The 24,052-nt window shown below is 43.1% G+C and overlaps 1 protein-coding gene across 2 annotated transcripts; it reads right to left on the reverse strand.

Moving 5' to 3' along the window:
* Positions 1-4,777: 4,777 nt before the first annotated feature.
* On the reverse strand, positions 4,778-19,386 carry LOC125364785 (cytochrome P450 2E1-like). 2 transcript variants are annotated; one of them, XM_048364474.1, is made up of 9 exons: positions 19,179-19,386; positions 18,308-18,467; positions 15,924-16,073; positions 15,427-15,530; positions 14,837-15,013; positions 13,920-14,061; positions 6,550-6,737; positions 5,899-6,040; positions 4,778-4,986 (listed from the first exon to the last, which is right to left on the reverse strand). In XM_048364474.1, exons 1-9 carry the CDS (start codon positions 19,353-19,355, stop codon positions 4,802-4,804), a joined length of 1,425 nt encoding a protein of 474 aa, XP_048220431.1. In that variant the 5' UTR covers positions 19,356-19,386; the 3' UTR covers positions 4,778-4,801. The 2 variants fall into 2 exon arrangements, with proteins under 2 accessions (XP_048220431.1, XP_048220430.1); XM_048364473.1 differs by having other exon boundaries at positions 15,427-15,587; positions 19,179-19,384.
* Between the last annotated feature and the right edge of the window lie 4,666 nt (positions 19,387-24,052).

The raw sequence follows: 24,052 nt of genomic DNA on the forward strand, positions 1-24,052 counted from the left end.
CTCTATCAGAAAGAACTGTCTTAAGACTAAATTTCTGGCCATTGGCGATAAGAGTCACAGGAGGTTAATCCCTTTAACAAATTTAACAGTTGTTTACCATCATCCCTAGATAATCCCTTTAACAACTTCCTTGTTTACCATCAACCCGTAGTTAATCCCTTTCACAATTTAACAGTTGTTTACCATCATCGGGGAGATAATCCCTTTAACAGTTGTTTACCACCCCACACCCCGGGCCTAGGTATGCGGGACCCAAAAGGATCTGCTTGCGGTGCTGTGGCGGGAACCCCAGTTTGGTGCTGGCAGATGGCGGTGCACTTGGCGGAAGGAGCTGTCACTCAAGCGGCCTTGGCGGCCCTGGAGCTCAGGTTCCAAGGCGCTGGAGACCCAGCCAATGATCCTGGGGAGGAAGGAGTGTCCAGGGGCGGAGCTCAGCCTGGGGCGGAGCCCGAGGAGGGGAGGGACCTTGGGGAGGGGCTAGGACTTGGGGGAGCCCCCTGTATCCCAGGGCAGAGGCGAGTTTGCACTAGGGTGAGGAACAACGGTTGAAGAATAGTTGGAAGTTTGAGGGTCCAGGACACAAGATGTACGTTGGGTAGAATGGAGGGGGGCAGTCATCTCTCATCAGCAGGCAAGGACTGAATCTAGTGATAAAGCGGGGAGCAGACCCTGATCTGCGTGATCCGCCTCGGGGGCAGGCACACATGGGGATGCTTGCGACGAGGGAGGAGGGCCTCTGCAGGACAAACTGTCCCCGGGACCCAGCTCGTGGCTCCTGTACAGGCCTGCTGTGGTAGCTGAAAACACGGCCCCTTCCCGTGGTGGAGACCCAAGAGCATGAGCAGGAACCTGGCAGGGGAATTGAGATCTAGTGTCACCACTGGGACCCTGACCTCGGGGCAGCTTGGACCGGCTCCTTCCCTGCCCAAGCCCCACTGAGCTGCCCGAGCCAAGCTTCTCTGAACATCCCTGAAGAAAGTGGGAAAGCACTTGCTTCGAACGCCTAAGGGCACTCTCAGAATTAGGCCTACACTGCCCTCAGGTGGACAGTTTGAAAATATATTTTCACAAATATTAGATGAGTGATTATGTAAACAGACTAAAAACTAAAGGCAAAGCAACCAGACATTCCCCTAGTTATCAAAGCCTAGTGAGTCTCCCTTGGAAATGTCCTAATTCTTAAGACAAATTCTTGATTCTTAAATCCTAATTCTTAAGAATAAAAGTTCAATAAGCGTTATTATACCGGGTATATGAATAATTTTTTAAACAGTGGCAGTGCTGCTAAGCCTCACATTGTATTGAGTGATATTTATATATGTATTATGGATTTTGACATTCAATAATGCAAATACAATAGGAAAAGAATAGTTTATCTGGATTTATTATACTACTTTTAAAAAAGTAGACTATAAAATTTTCAGTGCCATACTTTGTCCTACTTACTAAAATGTGAAGTTTTAGAAACACAAAAGCATCTACTATCAGCACCTCAAAAGATTTAGAAGCGTAATCTAATATCAGTGACTCACTTTTTTGGGTGTTTTTTATATATAGTCACATGTTACTGTATTTTTATTTTTTATTCACATATACACTGTATAATTCATCATGGCCTTAAGAGATTTGGTATTTTTAAAACAGTACAAGAAATGTATCCAATGCCTAATGTATGAAACTGTAACCTCTCTGTACATCACTTTGACAATAAAAAAATAAAATTTAAAAAAAAGTTTTCTTGGAATATTGCTTTTACTATGTAGAGAAAATTATAGTCTATATTTGGGGATATATTTTTCTTGGATGTTTACTTTTCACATTGTTTCAGATAAAGGAACCAATAGAATTTATTTTTTACTGATGTACCTACCGAGACTCAAGAGCAAATAAAAATATGTAAGTGATTTAAGTGCTAATCATAAAATGTTCTTTGAACTGAGGAGTATATGACAAGTTCAGTGTTCTTTATGTGGTAACGAATGTGGGTTAAGATGTTTGTCCTAGGGTGGGGTTGGGTCAGATGAAGAAGAAGGGTAACATCAGCGTACTCCGAAACTGACACATTGAATTGAAACCCCTTCGTACAACTGATAATAAGTAAGTAAATTAATAATAAAACTAATAAATCAAAGTTTGTTATAATAAAAAGAAAATAAGTAAAAGAATGCCTAAGGTCATGAGTTTCACCTCCACTACCACAGTAAAAAGAAAATTCGAGGCGAGGTAAGGATGACCTTCTCTAATGGTCAACTTCTTTATAAAAGCCACTATACCCAACGGAGACTTGAGTCTTCTTGGGGACCTTCTCTGGTCTTACAAGATGGGATCTTTGGATGTGTGTGTCCCAGTCGCTCTGTGTCTTAGGGAACCCTATGGTGCCACTGATCACTTTCTCCCTCAGCTGCCACTTTCTCCCTTTTCATCTAGACAGATAGAGACCTGCTAGCCAGTGCCTTCTCATTCGAGCTATCTTCTACTGGGCAAAGGGACATATGCCCCGCCAGATGTCCATTTCTGGACTACAGAGGGCAGCCAGGAAAACAAGTGAGGGAAAGGATCCGCAACTGGTCAAGGTAGCCAGGCTCTCAGCAGGTAGAGGAGCTGCAGACCAACCTGAGAGGCCCCAGGTGATCGGAGGTAGCAGCTGTGCCGGACTGGGGCCTGGGCTGGACAACCCTCAGGGCTGCCCGGGTGTCAGAGGCCGTGCCACGCTAAGGCCTGCTTGGGGCGGCATAGCGTTTAGTCCCCAAGTCTTGTGGCCCTGTGTAGGATATATTAAAGGAGCCCCACCTTATTTCTCTTGAATGAAGTTACCACACCTTGACTCATTACTTCTTCGTGCCCAGTGTGAACCCTGTATGTAGCACCTGTACATAGGAGATGCTCAGTGGATTTGTGAGGAGTGATAGCTGCAGGGATATGGACTGTGACCTTGCCATTCCAACCTCTTTTTCTCTCTGTAGTGGGAACTTTATAGCCACAAGTTGAGGTCCTGATTCACCGAATTAATGAAGTTCAGCTAGGTGGGCTCAGGAACCTTGGCTGCTATTTAGGACTGAGGTGCCAGACTTTGAAGTCAGGCCCCACCACGTGAACTCCATTTTAGAATCGAACCCTGAGCCAATCAGATTTGTACCTGTGTTCTAATCTTGCTTGCACAGCTGATTGTTGTAACCTTGTTCTTTGCCTTTATAAGCCCTGTGTAATCACAGCTCGAGGCTTCCTCCTAACCTCCGCTGGGTCGGTGGGTAGGAGGAGGCCCGAGTTGGCAGCTCGTTAAATAAAGCCTTGCCTTGCTTTTGCATTTCGGAGTGTCTGAATCTCGGTGGTCTTTTTGGGGGTGGTCTTGCGACTTGGCACAACAGGACCACAGATGTGTTTTGATTTTTGTTCCAATGCAAAGTGGAAATACAGGAGCCCTTGGCTAAAAAATATATATATGCTTAAAATTACAGAATATCAATAGCAGGCCACAAAATATAAGTAGGAGGCCCTTCTATATGAAAGTACCACTATAGTATTATATCTATGAACCTGGTCTTGCTACCTACCACTTGAACCCAAGAGGAAGATTTTGGGACTCTGAGCCCCTCCAGTTTTACTTGAAGAAAAATGTGAAATATGATTTTTGAAAAGGAATAGTGCAGCTGGAGAATTCACTCTCACAATGCCGGTTCAACTCTTTGATAAGCAAAAAAGAAAGCCAATGAAGAGCTAGGAAAGGTTAGGATGTCTGGGATGCTCTGCAGAAGAAACGACTCAGGTAAGTGAACTCGGATGCACTGGAAGTCCACCCCTCCCCCTTTCCCCACCCCCCCCCAACCCCCCGCCAGTGTCTCAAGCCGGTCCTAATCCAGTATTGCAGATACTGAGCGTCTTCATCATTGTCAAGGGCCCTGCAATCTCCCGGGCCTCCTGTTCTCCCCTTCTCTGCCTCTCTTAGTGGTGGTGTTCTGAAAATGCCTTCCAAGTATACTCTACTACTTCCAATATAAAAACAAATCACAAATAACATATTGATGACATGTTTATATAATTCTCCCCAATGAAACTATGTAGTTAGAAATTTTAAAAGAACTAAATAAATGGACAGACATTCTGGTCATGAATTAGAAATAGTTATGTCCAACATGATATACAAATTTATTATGAAGTTTTAATAAACATTTTACAAGTATGAATGCACAGCACACTTAAAAATATGTAAATATAAAGGCCAAACACAGCTCCAACTTAATGTAAAATGAACAAGATGAGAGGACATTTCTACAGGGTATCAGAACATTACCATGAGCAGTGAATTTGCAGTACTGATGGAGAGGAGAGAAATGGCATACAAGGAGAGTTTACAAAGAGGCTGGTGCCTGTTGCATGACTAGTGAGTGATACAGGTTGTTCTGAAGAGCTGTTTTTAGTTTTTGTATCAATATTTCTGGGTCACGTAGATAAGAAAAAATACTATCTTTTGGCCCTTAGACCATACAAAAGAGCCATGGTTTTAAAAGTTAAAGGTAATTTTGAAAAGAATCTTCATAAAATGGCTATTAGACCATTGTTCTTACACTGTAATTTTTAAAACATTTATTTATGTTTATTTTGTGCAGGTAGAGGGGCTTGAACTCAGGGCCCTGGGCACTGTCCCGTAGCTTATTTGCCTAGGGCTGGCACTGCACTACATGAAATATTGCTCCATTTCTGGATTTCTGATAGTTAGCTGAAGAAGAGAGTCTCACGGACTTTCTTTCCACTTCTGGCTTCCAATCACAGTTCTCAGTGGTCTCTGGCACACACTTCTTCACATTCATGATCGAGGAATGACACACAATTTGTAGTGTGGTGGAATGCTGCCTAAACCAACTGCAATAGGGCTAAGGTCGATATCCTTTGGGTCAACCAGAGACTTCAGATTAAAATGCTGTAGGATAGCAGACAGAAGCAGAAACAATTCCATGCGAGCCAGGCCTTCTCCAACACACACTCGCTTCCCTAGAAGTAACAACAGTGATGAGACAAACAGGGAGCTTCAAGAGGTCATTAACACTATTAATAGTTAGGCCTCAAGGGGAGAGCAAGTGGAAGCTGTAGGCAAACTACTACCAAAAGCAGAAGACACCCAGGCCAATGACAAGCAGAAAACATACTCACAAAAACCAAGAATATTAGTAACATTGACTTATTCAGAGAACAGTTTGCATACTTCATGCAGAACTCAGCTGCAAAAACTAATGTTAGAATAAATATATTCTTGCTAGATAAAATAATAAGAAATCACAGCAAATAATCATTGAATCAAATTTTTAAAAACTAGTGTTAGGTTGGGGAAATGGCCTCCAATCAGTGAAGAAGGAAACACATGATAATTCCCTTGATACCCTTCAGGAAAGAAAGTGAAATGAGATCAGAAGACCATTCAAAAATTAGTTGTTAAAGTTATCTATCAAGTTGGTTGTAGGATCTTCCTTCACCAGAACTGTGGTGCAGTAGTAGGAATGGAACAAAAGCCACAGAGTTGTAAAAGGGAAGACCTTGTTACTCCTAAGAGACTAGGTAATCAGAGGATACTGGACTGTCATTTCTTTTATTCTTAGTAATTGTTATTTAAAATGATGAGGAATTAGGAAACATGGCTTTGAGATACTCTTACCATGTCCTAGTAAAGTAGAAATACTTTAACAATGAATATAAAAAAAGAACACCAGCCAAAACATTGAAAAACATGTAATCTAACTTCTCTGAACAGGGAGGAACACCCACAGATCATGTTCTAAATACAAACAGGAACTTGGCAGGACTGAGGGTAGCCCATGTCTGGGATGATGGCAGAATAGACAAGGAGTAGAAATGAAAAATGGAGGATATGACCCAGGAAGGTAATAACTACTCTGGGACCCTGCTTACCTGCAGAAAAGGGCTTAAAATAATCGCTGTACTTGAACTTCCCATTTTCATTCAAAAAGTGCTCTGGCTTAAATTTATCTGGATCTGGAAATTCTTGGTTGTCATATAAAAGTGAATCCAGAGCTGGAATTACAACTGTGCCCTAGAAAAAGCAAACATGCTTCAGTCAGTCAAGTTAACAAAATATGGTTTTACACCTGGGAGCCCTGGTGGAAAAGAAGGTTGTTTAAATTTTATTATGCATGATATTAAAGATGTCATTAAGAAATTTGTTTAGTTAAGAACTAGATGGAAAACAACCAGGGTTCAAGTCTAAATGAAACAAAAAACCTAAACTTTTCACAGGATAAAACCCAGGTCTTGGTTGTTACTGATTCTGACTCCTGGTGTTAGAATGAGATACAAATTCTAGGCCTCAGTTCAGGGTGTACTCTCCCTCCTAGTATGTCCCTTTCTCTAGTTACCAAGTCACGCAAGAACTTCCAAGGCATTGGGACTCTGCAAGATGGGAATGCTGACCTGGACCCACCATCCAGTACTCTGCTAGAGGGAGGGAAGTCCTTGAATTCCTGTCTGACCCCGCCATCAAGCAAAGGGGTGAGCCAGTCCTCAGAACTTTGCTCTCAGGAGGCATTTCATGTCATGTCTGACCTTGGGAATCCGGTATCCTTGGAACATGGTGTCCTGAGTTGTTTCATGGGGAAGGCTGGAGGGTACAAGATTGATGAATCGCTGAATCTCATGCACCACAGCATCCATGTAGGGCATCTCCAGCCTGTCTTTGACAGCAGGGATGCGACTGGGTCCAATAACCCTGTCAATTTCTTCATGAAGTTTCTCTGCCAAGACATGAATGAGATCAATTTAAAGAGCTGACCCTAATCAAAGCAAATTACATGCCTGTATGGACATGTCTAAAAGAAACCCCTTGGTACAATTAATGTTAAGGATGTGAGAATCGATGAATTAGTAATTGATTTCCTACCCACCATCCTTCCATGTATCTAATCATTTTTCCTCCTACCTACTCATGTTTCTATTCTTCTACCCATTCATCTACCTGCCATTCACTTACTCACCTACCTACTCATCTACCCACACATCTGCTATATACCTATCCCTCTATCAATGCACCACTCATCCATCCACACATTTGTCCAACCACCCTCTCATCTATCTACCAAGTTTAGGACGCATAACACTTATGGTATATCTTAAATTTGGTACCCTAGGTAATTCAAATTGTGGGTAATTTCCCCACAAATATCAGTAAGACCTACAGTCTCTCATTCCTGGACATGAGATTATTCAGTCAACAAAAAGTTCGTTATCCATTATTTTAACTAATGGTGGTTTATCTAGTTAGTGTCAAGAATAAAGAACCACAAAAAGGTGCTGGAAGTTTTTTCTTTAAGCAATTTAAGAAAAAGAAAAAAAAAAGAATAAAGAACCACAAAAAGGTGTTGGAAGTTTTTTCTTGTAGGGAAATACTTGTATCATTATCACCCCTGGTATTTTATACTTCAATAAAATGTGAAGGGGTAACATATATAATAGAACTGGACAGACATGCATACTCCCCTTTCTTTTGCCGTGCTATGGGTGTTGAGCCTTGAGCATGTTACACAAACATTTTGCCACTCAAACTATGCTCTAGCTTTTTTCTTTTTGTTTGGGGGGGGCCCGGTGGGGGGTGGTTGTGTGTGCATGCATGCACAATATTTACACGTGTGTGTGTGTGTGTGTATGTGTATGTGTGTGTGTGTTGGTTCTGGGACTTGAACTCAGGGCCTGGGTACTGTCCCTGAGGTTTGTTTTTGTTGGTCAAGACTAGCACTCTACCACTTGGGCCACAGCTCCATTCATAGACTTTCCTGCCATGACTGGCTTTGAATGGCAATTCTCAGATCTTAATCTCCTGAGTAGTTAGTAGTACAGGCATGAACCACTGGTGCCTGTCTTTTATTTTGTTTTGAGATTGAGTTTCACCATGTTTTGCTTAGGCTGGCCCCACCTACAGAGTAGCTTTAATAACCGATGTGACCCATAATACAAGGCTACAGACTACTTGGAGTCTGAAAGTCCCTCTCTGCTAAAGGTAACAGAGCCTTCAGAAAACTTCTCAGTCTTTCTTGGTTTGACATTTCCCAAGGGACTTTATAAAATATTCAATGAAAAAGCAAACTCTTCAAAAACAGAAACAGTGCAGGTAAATAACCTCATGATGCAACTTAAGCTGCTAGAAAATCAGGAACAAACCAAACCCAAAACTACTTGACAGAGATAGTAAAGATTAGGGAAGAAATCAATTAAATAGAAAAAAAAAAAAAAGCCTATACATAAAATCAACAAAACTGGCTCTTTGAAAAAAAATCAATAAAATAGATAGACCACTAGCTCAGAAAAGAAGAAGAAAAGAAGAGACTCAGATCAACAAAGTCAGAGATGGGCTGGGGATATAGCCTAGTGGCAAGAGTGCCTGCCTCGGATACACGAGGCCCTAGGTTCGATTCCCCAGCACCACATATACAGAAAACGGCCAGAAGCGGCGCTGTGGCTCAAGTGGCAGAGTGCTAGCCTTGAGCGGGAAGAAGCCAGGGACAGTGCTCAGGCCCTGAGTCCAAGGCCCAGGACTGGCCAAAAAAAAAAACAAAGTCAGAGATAACAACAACAAAAAAAAAAAACATTACAACAAACATCCAGGAAATCCTAAAGTTTATGAAGGGCAATTTTCAAAACCTATACTCAAACAAGATAGAAAATCTATTATAAATGAACAAATTCCTAGAGACATGCAAACTGCCTAAGCTGAACTAAGAACATATAAAACGGGGCTGGGGATATAGCCTAGCGGCAAGAGTGCCTGCCTCGGATACACGAGGCCCTAGGTTCGATTCCCCAGCACCACATATACAGAAAACGGCCAGAAACGGCGCTGTGGCTCAAGTGGCAGAGTGCTAGCCTTGAGCGGGAAGAAGCCAGGGACAGTGCTCAGGCCCTGAGTCCAAGGCCCAGGACTGGCAAAAAAAAAAAAAAAAAAAAAAAAGAACATATAAAACACCTAAACAGGTCCATAACACTCAACAAAATTGAGGAAATAATCAGAAGCCTTTCAACAAGGAAAAGCCCAGTTCTTGATGGATTCATGACTGAATTCTATAAGACTTTCAAAGTAAAACTAACAACAATGCTCTTGAAACATTTCCATGAAATAGAAAAAGAAGGATTAACTCCAAACTAATTTTATGAACCAGAATCACACTCATCCCAAAGCCAGGTAGGAATCCAACAACAACAACAAAAAGAACTATAGACCAGTCTCTGATGAGCTCAGATACAAAGCTCTTCAATAAAATACTAGCCAATAGAATTCAGCAAGTAATAAAAAAAAAATCATACATTATGATGAAGTAGGCTTCGTCCTAGAGATGTGAGGCTAGTTTAGCATACATAAATCAACAAATGTAATACATCATATCAACAGAGCCAAAGACAAGAAATACATGATCATCTCGAATATGCAGGAAAAATTCCTTCGACAAAATCCAACACCCATTTATATTAAAAGCTCTGAAGAAGCTAGGAATAGAAGGAACATATATAAAAATAATAAAGGTTATATATGACAGACCAACAGCCAATATTATACTGAATGGTGAAAATCTAATACCATTTACTCTAAAATCAGGAACAAGGCAAAGATGTCTACTCTCTGCACTCCTGTTCAATATAGTTCTAGAATTCCTAGCCAGAGCAATAAGGCAAGAAAAAGATATAAAAGAGATTCACATAGGGAAAAAAGAAGCCAAACAATCTCTATTTACAGAAGACATGATCTTATAGATAAAGGACTCAAAAACCCCAGCCTTAAGCTCCTAGAACTGATAGATAACTTTGGCAAAGTAGCAGGATACAAAATTAATCCACAAAAATCAGTAGCCTTTTTGTATACCAACAGAATCAGAGAGGGAAATCTCTGCAATAGTCTCAAAAAAAAAAAAAAAAAAAAGCTAGGAATTAACCTAACCAAAGAAACAAAAGGATTTTATAGTGAAAACTATAAATTTTTGAAGAAAGAAATCAAAGATGGCACCAGAAAATGGAGAGACCCCCATGTTCATGGATAGCTAGAATTAATATTGTAAAAATGGCCATACTGTCAAAAATGATCTTCAAATTTAATGCAATCTCTGTCAAAATCACAATGAAGTTCTTTACCGGGATAGAGAAAACAACTCCAGAATTCGTATGGAACAAATAAAAGACCTCAAACAGTCAAAGCCATTCTACAGAAAATAATAACAACAATAATAATGGTGGTGGTATCACAATCCCACACCTCAAACTCTATTACAAAGTCAAAATAACAAAAACACCTTGGTATCAACACAAAATTAGAACCAAAAATCAATGGAACAGATTATCCAAAATAAACCATGCACTACACATTTATCTAATAAGGGATCCAAAAACATACAGTAGATAAAAAATAGCCTCTTTCATCACTGATGATGGGAAAACTGGGCATCCATATGCAGAAAGCTAAAAGTGGATGCCTGTCTGCCATGAGGGACGAATATCAGCTCAAAGTGGACCAAAGACATCGTCAGACCTGAAACATTGAAATTACTGCAAAAGAGAGTAGGAGATCATTTGAATTTATAGGTACAGGTAGACACTTCTAGAAAAGAGTCCCACAAGAACAATATATAGGAGAGAGACTTGACGAGTAGGATGACATAAAAATAAAATGTTTCTGCACAGCTAAGGACATAGCTACTAAATTAGAAAGACAGCCAGCAGATTGGAAGATCTTTGCCAGCAATATATCCCATGAAGGCCTAGTATCCAAAGTATACAAGGAGTTCAAGAAACTAACCATTCCGAAAGCTAATAAACCAATCTTTAAATGGGCAAAAGAGCGAAGGAGTGACTTCTCAAAAGAAGAGGTAAGACTAGCAAACAAACACATGACAAAATGCTTATCATTCCTGGCCATAAAGGAAATACAAACCAAAACAACGCTGAGAATCCACCTCACTCGAGTTAGATTGACCAACATCCTGAATTCAAACTACAAGTGCTGCGGGGGATGTGGAGGAAAAGGAACCCACTGCACTGTTGGTGGGAATGAAAAGTAGTGCAACCATTCTGGACAGCAGTGTGGAGGTTTCTTAAAAATCTAAACATAGATCTTCTGTACAACACAGCCATACCATTCCTGGGCATCTACTGAGAGCATCACAAGACAGGATACCATAAAGACACCTGCACATTCATTGATGGACTATTCACAGTAGCCAAGTTGTGGGAATAGCCCAGATGCCCAACAATAAATGAGTAGATAAAGAAAAATGTGGTACTTATACACAATGGAATTTTACAGAGCCATTAGAAAGAATAATATTATGTCATTGGCAGGGAAATAGATCGACCTAGAACAAATCATGTTAAGTGAAGTAAGCCAAACTCAAAAGAACAAACAGCACAAGTTTTCTCTCATATGCAAAAGCTGAATCTAAAATACACCGGGACATGATAAATTATACTGGTCTCTAGGCGTTCACAAGCAGTACGACCAAAGGAGGATATTTTTAAGAGAACACAAAGGCACAATGCCTCTGGTCATACAAAACAATATTTATGGAAATGAAAACCAGAGGTATTTTTCTTTCCTGCTGTTTTTCTTTTCTTTCTGTGTCTTTTTTGTTTATTTGTATGTCCTTGGAAGACTTAAGAGGAGGCATAGAAATGGAGGGACAAAGGGTAAACAAAGGCAGCAGGGGGTACTCACGGGACAGGATGTGGAAAATGAACTATGCAACTTGAGGGTGAGGATGGGAGAGAAAAACTGAGAGAGCGCAAAGTAAGGGGTGACATTCTCCTAAAAGATAGGTACTCTTTACCTGACTTCTGAAGCTGTAACCCCTCAGCACATCACCTTTAAAATGACAGTAAAAACATTTTAAAGAGCAAACTTCAAAATGCTGTTTATAGTATAGGAACTAGGTAAACCGTGAAGATGTGTACAGCAAAGGTATGAGTTGGTATTTACCTAATGGTAAATGTACTGAGGGAAAAAACATAGCAATCTTGAAACACTGCCATCTCTAGGGAAGTAGGCAGGCAGGAAAGCAAGAAGGCAGGGAGACAGGGAGGCAGGAAGAAAGGCAGGGAGGCCTGCAATCAGGTAGGAAGGCAGGAAGGCAGGCAGGCAGGAAGGCAGCCACGAAGGCAGGAAGGCAGGGAGGGAGGCATGAGTTAGTGGGGCTTTGGCTGGCTCTGTAACATGTACATGTTAAATTTGGCAATGACTGTTGGGGAGTTGTCAAATTTACTTTATGTCTCTGTTGGAAATTCCTCATAATTAATCACTTAAAATATTTTTTAGTTCATGGTTCTCATGATACAGTGGCCAAAAGTTATTCTATGTGCTTGAAGCATGACTCGGGTGCTAGATTGCTTCCTTAATATGCACAGAACACTGAGTTCGATGCCCTATTGCAATAGATAGATAGATAGATAGATAGATAGATAGATAGATAGATAGATAGATACATACATACATACATACATACATACATACATACATACATACATACATACATATTCTTACAAATGCTGCAGGGCAGATCCATACAATGTTTCCCTCTCTGGACTTCTATCTCCTTCATCCTTCATATTTTTTTTTGCCCAGTCCTGGGCCTTGGACTCAGGGCCTGAGCACTGTCCCTGGCTTCTTTTTGCTCAGGGCTAGCACTCTGCCAAATTGAGCCACAGCGTCACTTCTGGCCATTTTCTATATATGAGGTACTGAGGAATCAAACCCAGGGCTTCATGTATACGAAGCAAGCACTCTTGCCAGTAGGCCATATTCGCAGAAATCCTTCACATTTCTGTGTGATGAAAAAGAAAACCTTTTTCTGACAGAAAGCCCAGGGCTTGACCCTGGGCCTGTCCTGCACCAACTACCTTGAGGGAAATTGTTTCACATTCCACATTGGTTCTCAAGAACCAATTCAGTGGGGCTGGGGATATGGCCTAGTGGCAAGAGTGCTTGCCTCGTATACATGAGGCCCTAGGTTCAATTCCCCAGCACCACATATACAGAAAATGGCCAGAAGTGGCGCTGTGGCTCAAGTGGCAGAGTGCCAGCCTTGAGCAAGAAGAAGCCAGGGACAGTGCTCAGGCCCTGAGTCCAAGCCCCAGGACTGGCCAAAAAAAAAAAAAAAAAGAACCAATTTGGTGGAAGAACACAGCACACTGAAGGATTGCCCATTGCCTGGCATTTTGTCCGCTTTCTGTCAGCAGCACGTGTGGCCCTGGCACAGTGCTGTGCAGAGAGATTGCACCAAGGCCAAAGAGTGACAAACTCCAGATCTATGGGCGCCTCACCCTGTGCCACCGTTCCCCTCCTGTTCTCTTTACTTGGAGATTAGCCACCCCAGCGAGCTGTTGGCATTGAAGAGCCCTCACATTGCCTCCACCTGGCCCAGGCGGGGGCATGACCCTCTGTACACCAAGCCCAGGCCTCTATGCCTGCCCCAGACTTGGAGTCCTGCCTGCCTATGTGTAGTCAAGATGACTGTGGAAGGATGTGGCTCTGAGGAAGCTTTGGGTGGCTTCTCGTTCAGTTCCACCCTCAGATCCTGGTGGAGTAACAGGTCCCAGGACCACTCCAGCCTTGTCCCTGCAACTTGCTCTGCCTAGGCCCAGGCTCCTTTGGAGGCAGTTGGAGCACTGTTGTCACTGTCATAAATAGATTATTTATAAGGCAGAATGCAGGCCGACAGCCTCTCCCCACTTCAATGTTGAGCTCCTCTTTCTTGTACCCAGAGGCTCTGGTGGGGCATGGGATAACCAGTGTTCAAAGATACCACAGTGCCATGTCCCCATAAGGGAACTCATTCTGTGATCCTGAGAAAGTTAACAGCAGCTTTAGGCTGAGAGCTGAGGCCTAAATGCATAAGGCTTGCCATATAGAGGCTCAACCTGACACATAGGCTTCGTTATGTACATACCTTCAATCTCTGGGTATTTCATTAGAATCAGGAGCCCATATCTCAGAGTAGTACTGGTAGTTTCTGTCCCTGCAAAGAACAGGTCTGCCAAGGTCACAGCAACATTTTCCATTGTGTACACTGGCTCTTGGCTATGTTTTTCCTGTGAAGTAGGAGACAGACAGGAACTGGGTGAAATGATGTCTGCAAGTGCTGAAAAGCGATGTCTTCTACCCTTCGGCAGAGCAGAACCAGAGGTATGACAGGGTCTTCTGGCTCAACCATGACTTGATCATCTCTACTTCTCAGCTAAGTAAACAGAGGCTCTGATCAAAAAGGCTAACAGGACAAGGCTCCTCACGAAGGACGTGGAGCTATCTCCGTCAACAGAGCCAGGACTGTCCCGGAGAAACTGAGGCAACATGGCCTTTGCTAATGACCCTCCACAGCTGCATGGGCTGGCAAGTCTTCTTCCAGCCTCAGTGATGTTGAGCTAAGGAAAGGAATTCTCAGCTCCAGACACCATCCTTGGGGAATTAGCAAGACTACACGCTGTTAAAAGAGTATTAGTGGCTTCACCAGTCTGAGCCAGAGTGGTCCTGGAGTTACAGAAACATAGAGCTGGGGGGGGGGAGGGGGCAGAACTTCTAGAAGCTTAGGACTATGGAGGAATACGTGCCAACAGGGTTAGTGAGGGATTCTGAAAGGGCTCCAGCCTTATCCAGCCTGGAGAGAACTTAGGGGAAGGATCCACCAGCCCAACCATTCCCCTCATGAATGAGAAGAGTTCAGTGGTCATGCTGAACCAAAAGGTGTAAATCCAAGAGCATGCAAACCAACTGAAGTGGACAGTCTCGACACCCGCAAGTGGGTCTTAGCATGAACCTGAAAAATGCCTGTGCCCCACCACATGCACCCATATGTCCTGTGGCAAACACCTTCTCCATTTCCCCCAGCAGGCAGTCTGTCACATCCCGGGGGCAGTTGAAATCCACTGACTGAAGATGTTCCTTGGCTTTCTCAAGCGCGTACTGTTTTATTTCGGACACATTCTTAAGCAATTTTCTGTGGCTTCCAGGCAGGAACTTTAGATAGCCGGATGAATTATTATAAAGCTAAAAATAAGAAGAACATGTTACTGTATTATTTTTCAAGATGCCACATGATTATTTGTGCTGGGCAAGTAACCTCCAAACATAAATTTAAGGCTGAGATCACCATACAATTTAGGATATTTTGTGCAACCATGTCTTTGGAGTGAGGGGTAATCCTTCCCCCAGAACTATATCTTCTGTGGTGAAAATAGGCTGACGTGTGAAAAGAAAGGCATGCCTAGGTTAGCACACAGATGCTTGGGGACCCACAGATATCTCTAGAAGGGCTACTGGAGCTATTTAGCCCAACACTTTTAGACACATTCTTGTTCTCGGCCTTTTCTAGGCCTTTCTATCCCATATGACCTAAATTGTCCCTCTCTCTCTAATGTAAACTGCACAGTCAAGATTAATAAAAGGAGGGTAATAACTACCTGGATCCAAGGAGTGCTTAGCAAGTGAAAATCCTCATTGAACAAACTCAGGAGCCTTTGACATGTCTTGTCATTATATTCAAAACGCCTGTTGAAGAGGATATCTGCGATGACATTGCAGGGTGCACAACCAATGAGAAACGTAGGGTCAAAGGGCTGGCCTGGAAAACAGATGAGACGTTATAGACCATGTTGCGGGGAGCACACTAACCATGGCCTGCATTAGCCAACAACACAGGCTCCCTTGAGTTCCCAGCAATCCCTGTGAGAACAGGGCCTTCTAAGCTGTCTTAACTTCTCAGTGCTATCTAGAGTACACCAGTCACATTTGGTGGCCACTCCTGCTCCATTAGACATTAGAACTGGGAATGAGTTAAGAAAGCAGTGCCTGAGAATCATTGTCACTGAGTAGCTGCCCACCGCTTCTAGGTTGTTCAGTGACTTTTAAGAGCCTGTCCAAGACCCTCCTCTCTGGCTCTCTGCCTGAGAACACTCACCCTGGGTCTTCCTGAGCTCCTCCACTAGGAAGTGAGCCTCTCTCTGGATCCGTTCCTCATTGCCCTGTTTCCCCATCCCATAGTCTCGGAGGATGCTCAGGGCAAACCGTCGGACGTCCCTCCAGGTGTGTGAATTGTTGAAAATAACCCCTGAAAAAAGAGGAACCAGCAGAGTTCACTCCAATTGCCCAATTCTTGAAGAAAGGGAGGATTGAGCAATGACCTCATCACAGTCGTAGGGTACTGGTTATGATGTGTAAATCTAGAACCAGTCCCCAATAAGGGAAGGGGCATGCCACGTTTCTCTGGCACATTCAACTCCCCCTGGGTGTCTTAACAATAGCCTCATTTTATTTACTTTGCTTTTTTTTTGCCACTTTGAACAACACAAGTTTATGAGCTAACTATTCTCAAGAAGTCCAAAATGGTTTCACTGGGCCAGCTGTATCCAGGGGCTACCCTCTAGAAGGTTTGGGGCAAAAGTCTTGCTTTTGGCCTCCCCCAGCTTCTCGAGGACACTTTAGCATAATGGCCCATCCCTCCATCTTCAAAGCAGCATAGAAATGTCCTCCTCTTCCTTTCTGGGTGCCTCTCAACTTGCCCTCTTTCATTCATAAGGACCGCCGAGAATACCCTGGTCCCCCTTCAATCACTGAAAGTGATTTCAAAACTTGCTGTCATTTGTCTTCGAGCTCCCTTGGCCATGGGAGGCAACATTCACAGGCTGGAGCTCTCTGTGAACTGCGATTCTGGCCACCCCATCATGCCATTGCTAAGGCCGTGACAGGAAGTCAGCCTTGAACAGGGACACAGACACTCCCCACTTCCCAAAACAGCCTGGGGTGGGCGTGTGCACCAGGAACCCCAGCTGTTCAGCAGGTGGAGGTGGGGAGATGCCAAGTTCCTGCCCAGGAGAATTTTGCAAGACTTTAGTCTCAAAAACAAAACAAAACACAAATAAAAGGACTAAGGAGGATGGGGGGGTTGTGTGGCTTAAGGGCAAAGCCCCAGATTCAATCTCCATGATGGGGCGGGGGGGGGGGGGGAGTAGAGACCAGGTCTGCGAAACAACAAACTTCTTTTCAAATGGTATTTTCACAGGTTTGGGTCAGCGACCTTACATTATGTATATAAAACCAAACAACTACTAAACATAAAAAGGTCTAGAATAGACCTATCAGTGGATCACAATAGCTCAACAACTCCAAGAGAAGGACACAGGAGGATTCTATTGTTGACGTTATATTCAAAGTTCTAGGTGAATTTCCTTTGCCGTACCCTACGTGGTTACTGTATATGATTTTGGTACACTGGGTATTGTATATATGCCTACCTGATCTAGGGAACGGAAAGAAAAATGAGGGTGTAAGATATCACAAGAAATGTACTCACTGCCTTATTACATAACTGTACCCCTTTTGCACAACACCTTGTCAACAAAATTTAATTTTAAAAAATTGCCACTAACTAATCTTTTCCATGCCACATAAAACCACAAACGGCCACATCAAGAAAGAACTAACCACTTCCCTGCCTATTGATACATTTTTTGTGTAGCCTTTCTCTTCCCATGGATTTTAGCCATCAAACTATAAAGATCTCAACTCAAAACACTGTGGCTTCTCTTTCACTGAGATCTGAATGCCGCAGGACTCTCTATTGTGGGCACCTTAAGTGGGAAGACTGAGTACTTCCCCCTCTCCAAGCCTCCTGGTGCTCAAATCACATTCTACCTTTCTCTCCTCCAGAGTATGGCCTGCTGGACTCTCCGGATCATGAAAAACATTTGGCATCAACAGATCTAAAGCTAGATTCTTTTTTCCGTTGAAAGTGTTAATATATACTTCTGTCCCTTGCATCCAGTTTTCGCAGTCTGCTGCCTGCCGCAGCACCATTCAGTTCCTGCCAGGCAGAGTCTCTTGCTGCCTTATGCTTCGCACAGTCAAGAGGTCCCTGTCCCTTCCTCTCTATCTACCTCCTTCCTTCTCTTAATTTCCCCATGACCTTTGCTCCATCAAATATATTTGGGTACCTGCTGTATATAAGGGACTTGCTGGGCTTTGGAATTCTGGGATAAACAAAGCACAGTGCCTACTCAATGCAAACTTCACAGCAGCTTTCATACAAGCACAAGCCGTGACCATGGGGTCTGAGGGTCTTTTGGTCTTTCTTTTCTTTAAAGGTTTGAGACCATGATGCAGAGTTAGTACCTGACACTTGCGTTTATTGATTTGTGTTCTACCAACTGACTCATGACTCCAACCCTAGTTTTGTCTGACTTTATTCTCCCTGCTGTCATCATTATTTTTTGTGTAGGACTTGGGAGGGGCGCATTACTGTACCTAATGGGTTTGCCCACACTGCTGCCTAGGAAGTAGACTCACCCTTATTCTCATGCTCCTTGAATGCAGGGATCTCCCCTCGGCCAGAGAACTCATTCTTCTGTTTCAACAAGCCCTCCTTCACGGCCTTATAGCCATGCAGGACCACAACACGCTGCAAACCCAGGTGCAGAGTGAAGACTGGCCCGAAGCGCTCTGCCAGCTGTGGGGATCAGCACACAGTGGTCAGGAAGTCCAAAGGCAGCTTTCTCTAGAAGCCAGACATTATGACTATTGGCTGGAGAGGAATCAGGGGGAAAAGGCTGTCTTTGTCAAGCCTGATGTGGGGACACTCGCCACAAGAGGCTGCATTATTTGCAGGGACACCCTCGTTTTACCTGGACACCAAACCCAGGGACATTGGCTTCTCATGTCTGTTCCCTATGGCCATGTTGCCCTCACTTGTGCTCATCACCCTATTGTTTACTTCTGCCATCAAGGCGATAGACCGAACGATACTGCCAGCTGACCTAGAACGTGTGTTCCCACAGCCTGTACCCACTCTGCAGTGCTTAATAACACCCCTAAAGCAAGTGTCCAATGCCAGGACTCAGGCGCTCATGTTCTGGTGAAATGTCACTGATCCTGCACTTACCTGTTGTCTTTTCTTTGGCCAGCCAAGATGCATCTGACATTATACCACGAGTGGCCCATAGCAAGGCCAGCATCCCACACTCTTTCCAGCTACACAGTCCTTGTGTGGCAAGTCCATTCTGCGTGCTCCGTGCCCGAAGTGTACCACTGGCTATCACTCTTGGACATTACTATTAATTCAGTTACTTCATAACAGGCTGATATTGGATAACAATTGAAAACCCTCATGTAAGATACAATCCCCAACACATTGTCCCTAAAATAACAATGTTTCTCTCACCTTGGTTAAGGATTTAGGAACATCCTTCAAATCCAAACTGAAGAAATTCCCAACAATGGGAAGTGGAAAAGGCCCTGGGGGAAGGTTCCAGCTGCTGTGTATCTGCTTCATGATAGATATGAGCAGGAGGGTGGCAATCCACACCAGCAGAGCAACAGTGATGCCAAGAAGAGCCATGGTGCATCTGGGGTCCCAGGTTGACTTGTAGGGATGAGCTGGGGGAAAAGCAAAGCTTTTATAATGTATTATTGAGAAGGAGGGTGAACCATCAACCAATGCCACCTTCTCTTTCCCTTGGCCCCAGATATTGGCTCATTATTATCTGCCCTTGGGCAACACTTCAAAGTGTAATCCCTATGGTAGTTGCCATTTCGAAGTTGCATCTAGTGATCTGGCAAGGATGAGGCTGGGTTTGCCAATACTCTGGTTGTGATCTCTGCCACATTGCCAGTAAACACATTGACCATTCACCAACCCATAGGCCAGTCCTGGGGGTGGGAGACTGCCTTCTCCCTTGACACAGTAAGGGCATTCACATTCTGATTGCATAATTTTGGGGGGAGATAGGGTTCATGTAATGGAACACCAGCCATGTGTTGGCGATTCCAGGCAGGGGGGAATCTAAGTGGTACAAACATCTTTTAACTTTTATATAATTGGAAAACTTCTCCTTTTAACAGAAGAACTAATATGATCCCTGGTCAAACTGGCACTGTGTGTGTGTGTGTGTGTGTGTGTGTGTGTATACACAGACACGTGAGCCCCTGAGCACTTCTCATTCCCTATCTTTGGCTAGCTTGGCTATATTTTATTTGCTCCTTCTCTTTCTTGATGTTTTGGAATTGTAATGAATTTCTATTGATCCATAGTAACTAATGTTCAATTGGACACTATATATGTTCTAATTAAGTATTTCCATTCTTAATTACCTAGAATAATGAACAATTTCTGATTTGAGTAAGAAGAGAATTTCAGCAGTATTTTTCTCTGCTCCACATGCAATATACCACTTACCTTCAGCTCTTAGGAATTTTCAGTGACAGAATAAAAGTTTTAAATTTGTTCAAATATATTTTCTTCTACTTTGTTTATTACATTTTATAAAAAATTCATATTTACAGTCAAGTGATTATTTGTGCATTCCTGGAGTTTAGTCTTATCTTTTATGCGATATCTTGTCTGTCTTGGATGCTTGCTCCCAAACACATAGAATTTTCTATACTCAAAACCAGATTTTCTTAATAGCCAAGGTATGGAAACAGCCCAGGTTCCCCACAATAGATTATTGAATCCAAAAAGTGTGGGAACTAAATACAGTGGAATTTAAATAGCATTAGAAGGAATGAAATAATGTCATTTTCAGGGAAATGGATGGAATCAGAACAAATGATGTTAAATGAGGTAAGGAAAAATCAGAGAGACAAACAACTCATGTTCTCTCTGATATGTGGAAGTTAGATCTAAAACGCACTGGGATATGATAAATTACACAGGATTCTAGATACTCACATAAATGGAGACCAAAAAAGGGTAGTCTTCGGAGAGAATTACAAAGGTGCAATGCTTAAGTGCCTCTTCATAGTTATATAAAATAATATACTTACTGAAACAAACTCCTAAGATATGGAAACAAAAGATGTTTTTAAGCAAGACAATTTATTTCCCCAATGGTAACCCACAAATGTTGAAAGAAGAATTTTAAAAAATAACTCTGGAAGCCTGGCACTTGGTGGCTCACACTTGTAATCCTAGCTATTCAGGAGGCTGAGATCTGAGGATCCAGGTTTGAAGCCAGCCCAGTTAGAAAAGCCCATAAGACCCTTCCTTCTCTCCAATAAACGATTCTGAAAGGGTTGGAATGGGTGCTGCAGCTCAAGTGGTAGAGGGCTAGCCTTGAGCACAAGAGGCTCAGGAACAGCATGCAGGACCTGAATTCAATCCCCAGCATCAGGAAAAACAGCAAAAGATTTTTTTCAATTTGGTTTTTTGTTCTTTTGCTGATGACTCTATATTCTTTACCTTATATGTTGTGTACTCAAGTGCATATCAGTGAGAGGGTGGGGGGAAGGGACAGAATTAGAAGAAAAAGGGTAAAAGAATGAAGCAGTGGAGCACACTGGACATTGATGCAAGTGAGCTACGCAACTCATGGGCGGAGATGGAGGGAGGAAATGGGAGCAAATGAGGGAACAGATGACACTGTATGAAAGGAAATGTACTTAGTATCTGACTCATGTAAACGTAACCCGTCGCTGTATCACCTCTATAATAACAATCAAGCAAACTTTAAAAATAAAGAAGCCGAAACAAAACAAAACAAACAAAAAAACCACAGATTTTTATGGGGAGAGGACAAGCTACACAAAGAGACATATAAGAAATATCCATTTTCCTGCTCCGTTGGCCTCTTCCACACAGTCAAGTTCTCTTAATGGCAGATCAAATGTCTCCCTTCCTTCACACTCACAAGAAGAAAGTATGAAACATGTCAGGTGTGCTCTTAAGAGGACACTCAGCAGCTATAACTCCTTAGTTATGATGGATGGTACAAGAATATTAAACTTCTGGGCATCTAGAAGGTTTCAGATAAAAGCAGAGTAAAACAGCGTAGTGTTGAAAACCGTTCTGAATAGTTGATTTGAGAACTCTCCTCCAGGAATATTTTCTTGCTTTGTATGGTAAAAGGAGTTTAGCCTTGGTAAACTCTCCTATTTCTAATGAAACAAGATCCAGACAAAATATTGTTTGGACCAGTATCTAATGATCAATACGATTCCTCATTATAAATAGTGGCCTTCACAGAGCCAAAATCTTTTCAAGTACAACAAAAGCATCAGCTATACAACATCAGTATCCAGAGGGTTAGCTAGTTTGAACTAAGGACAAAGTTTTCTTCATCAAAGAATTTAGAATTCTGTGATGTGTTCTCTTATCTGCCAGTTGGTTCTTCCTCCAAGTTGGAGCTGCTGTGTAACATTCTGGGAGCAAACAACATTGTTTTCCTACAAGCAGTGCCAAGAATTGGCCTACAGAATGGAGAAAGCAGCCTCCTAGGCTCTGAATAAGCTTCCGCTCACTAAGAAGCCCAAGGGAAGTGCAAAGCATCACATCAGGGATGACTGACTACCAAGGGCAGAAGGCATGAGAGAAAAACTTGGGACAAGTGCTGCTTTAAGTCTTTAATTTTGAGTTATATGGGACTTACATGTAAATCATAATGTTAACATAACCCTAACATAGTCCCAATGCAACATTGACATTCCAACAGCATCTGCTTCCCAATATCCAGCAACATCACTTCCAGAGCTGATGGTCAATCTGAAATGTGCTCCTAATCTTCTACATGCTCTTCTTCTCTTTACAGTATTAATCTCATAACATTCTCATTCCAAAGGAAGCCAATTTTCCCATTATTACCTTGCAAGATGTCTCCAGGATAAGATATGTAGCTTTGATTTACTGACATCAGTGGTTTGCAGTTATAAATGTTTATTCACTGCCCTATCAAACCAGTCCTGAGTTTTTGTCATTGAAGAGTGTTCTGGGAATGTTGTACATGCTTCCCAAGGCACTATGCAAGGCTAGTTCTGGAAAATGAGGTCTAGAGGTAAGAGATTGGCCAAGATTGGTCTCCCAAATCCTCACAACACAGGAGTAAGTCCTCCTGTCACCACCCAACACGTTACACATATGGTTCTAAATAAAGAGGCAGAGAAAAGAAACCACTAGCTGTTTTCCAAGAGAGTCAGTCAGAGAATAGCTGGGAACTGTCTTTCTTCCCAGGAAGCAAAGCCTGTTGCAAGAGTGCAAGGAGAGGATTTCTTCTCTGAACTCCCAGATTGAGGAAGAGAAGAACAGAAACAGCTGAGGTAAACTCCAATACTCATGCATTGGAGGCTGGAACTGCAAATAATATTGAGGATATATTAAAGAACCTAGTCCAGCTGAGTCCTGGAGTGTCAAGGGAGTAAAGATGCTTCACATGGAGCAACGGGTATGAGTAAGGTCCCCAGAGTTGTGCATGAAGATGCCCTCCCAGGCCAGGCGGACAGCTCGTAGCTCTCCTGTGTGGCTGTCCCCCAGGTTAGACTTTGAACAACAGCCAGAGAGTCTGATGGACCAACACAAGGACCTCTGGGAATTTCATGTGAGTCATTCAAATTCATGCCTCCTAACTCCCATAGTGTCTTATCTGCCATATCTTGTCCTTTTGCAAGCCTTAGTTACCTGTCATCACTATCACCCTGAGTTCATTCCCCTGTTTAGTGTCTTCCTTGCTGATCTGAACATTCACCCCTGCAGCAGAAGCAGCAGAGGTGGGTATGGAACGCTTGTGTCCACCACAACCCCAGGAAGGAGAGCAAGGAATATATTCTATCCTCTGTACCGTAATCTCTCTCTCTCTCTCTCTCTCTCTCTCTCTCTCTCTGTATCTGGCTGTCTCTCTGTCTCTCTCCTCTTCTGTTCCTCTTGCCATCCCTTCCCCTCTTCTTACACCTTCCTAACTAGGCTGAAGGAGGACTTGGAAAGGCGTGGGCACCAAAACTGAACCCTAACCCCGAGCCCTAACCCCCAACCCTATAGCCCTAGCCTTGACCCCAGTCCAGCAGGTGTGGCCCCAGGTGGGGAGGCCTGTGCCCAAGAGGACAGGCATTTCCCCCACCAGAAGGCCGGTACACAAAACAGCAAGTGTGTTCCCAGGCGGGAAGTCCTGTCCTCAGGCAGACAGGTGTGTCCCCAGGCTGGCAAGCCTGTCCCCAGGGCAAGAGGTGTGTCCCTGAGTCAAGAGGTGTGACCCCAGGCAAGTGGCTAGGCCTCCAGGCTTGTCCCAGGTCTGGACCCAAGAGGGCAGGACTGTCCCCAGGGCAGAGGGC

The sequence above is a fragment of the Perognathus longimembris genome, chromosome 16 (assembly GCF_023159225.1).
Source record: "Perognathus longimembris pacificus isolate PPM17 chromosome 16, ASM2315922v1, whole genome shotgun sequence".
NCBI lineage: Eukaryota > Metazoa > Chordata > Mammalia > Rodentia > Heteromyidae > Perognathus > Perognathus longimembris.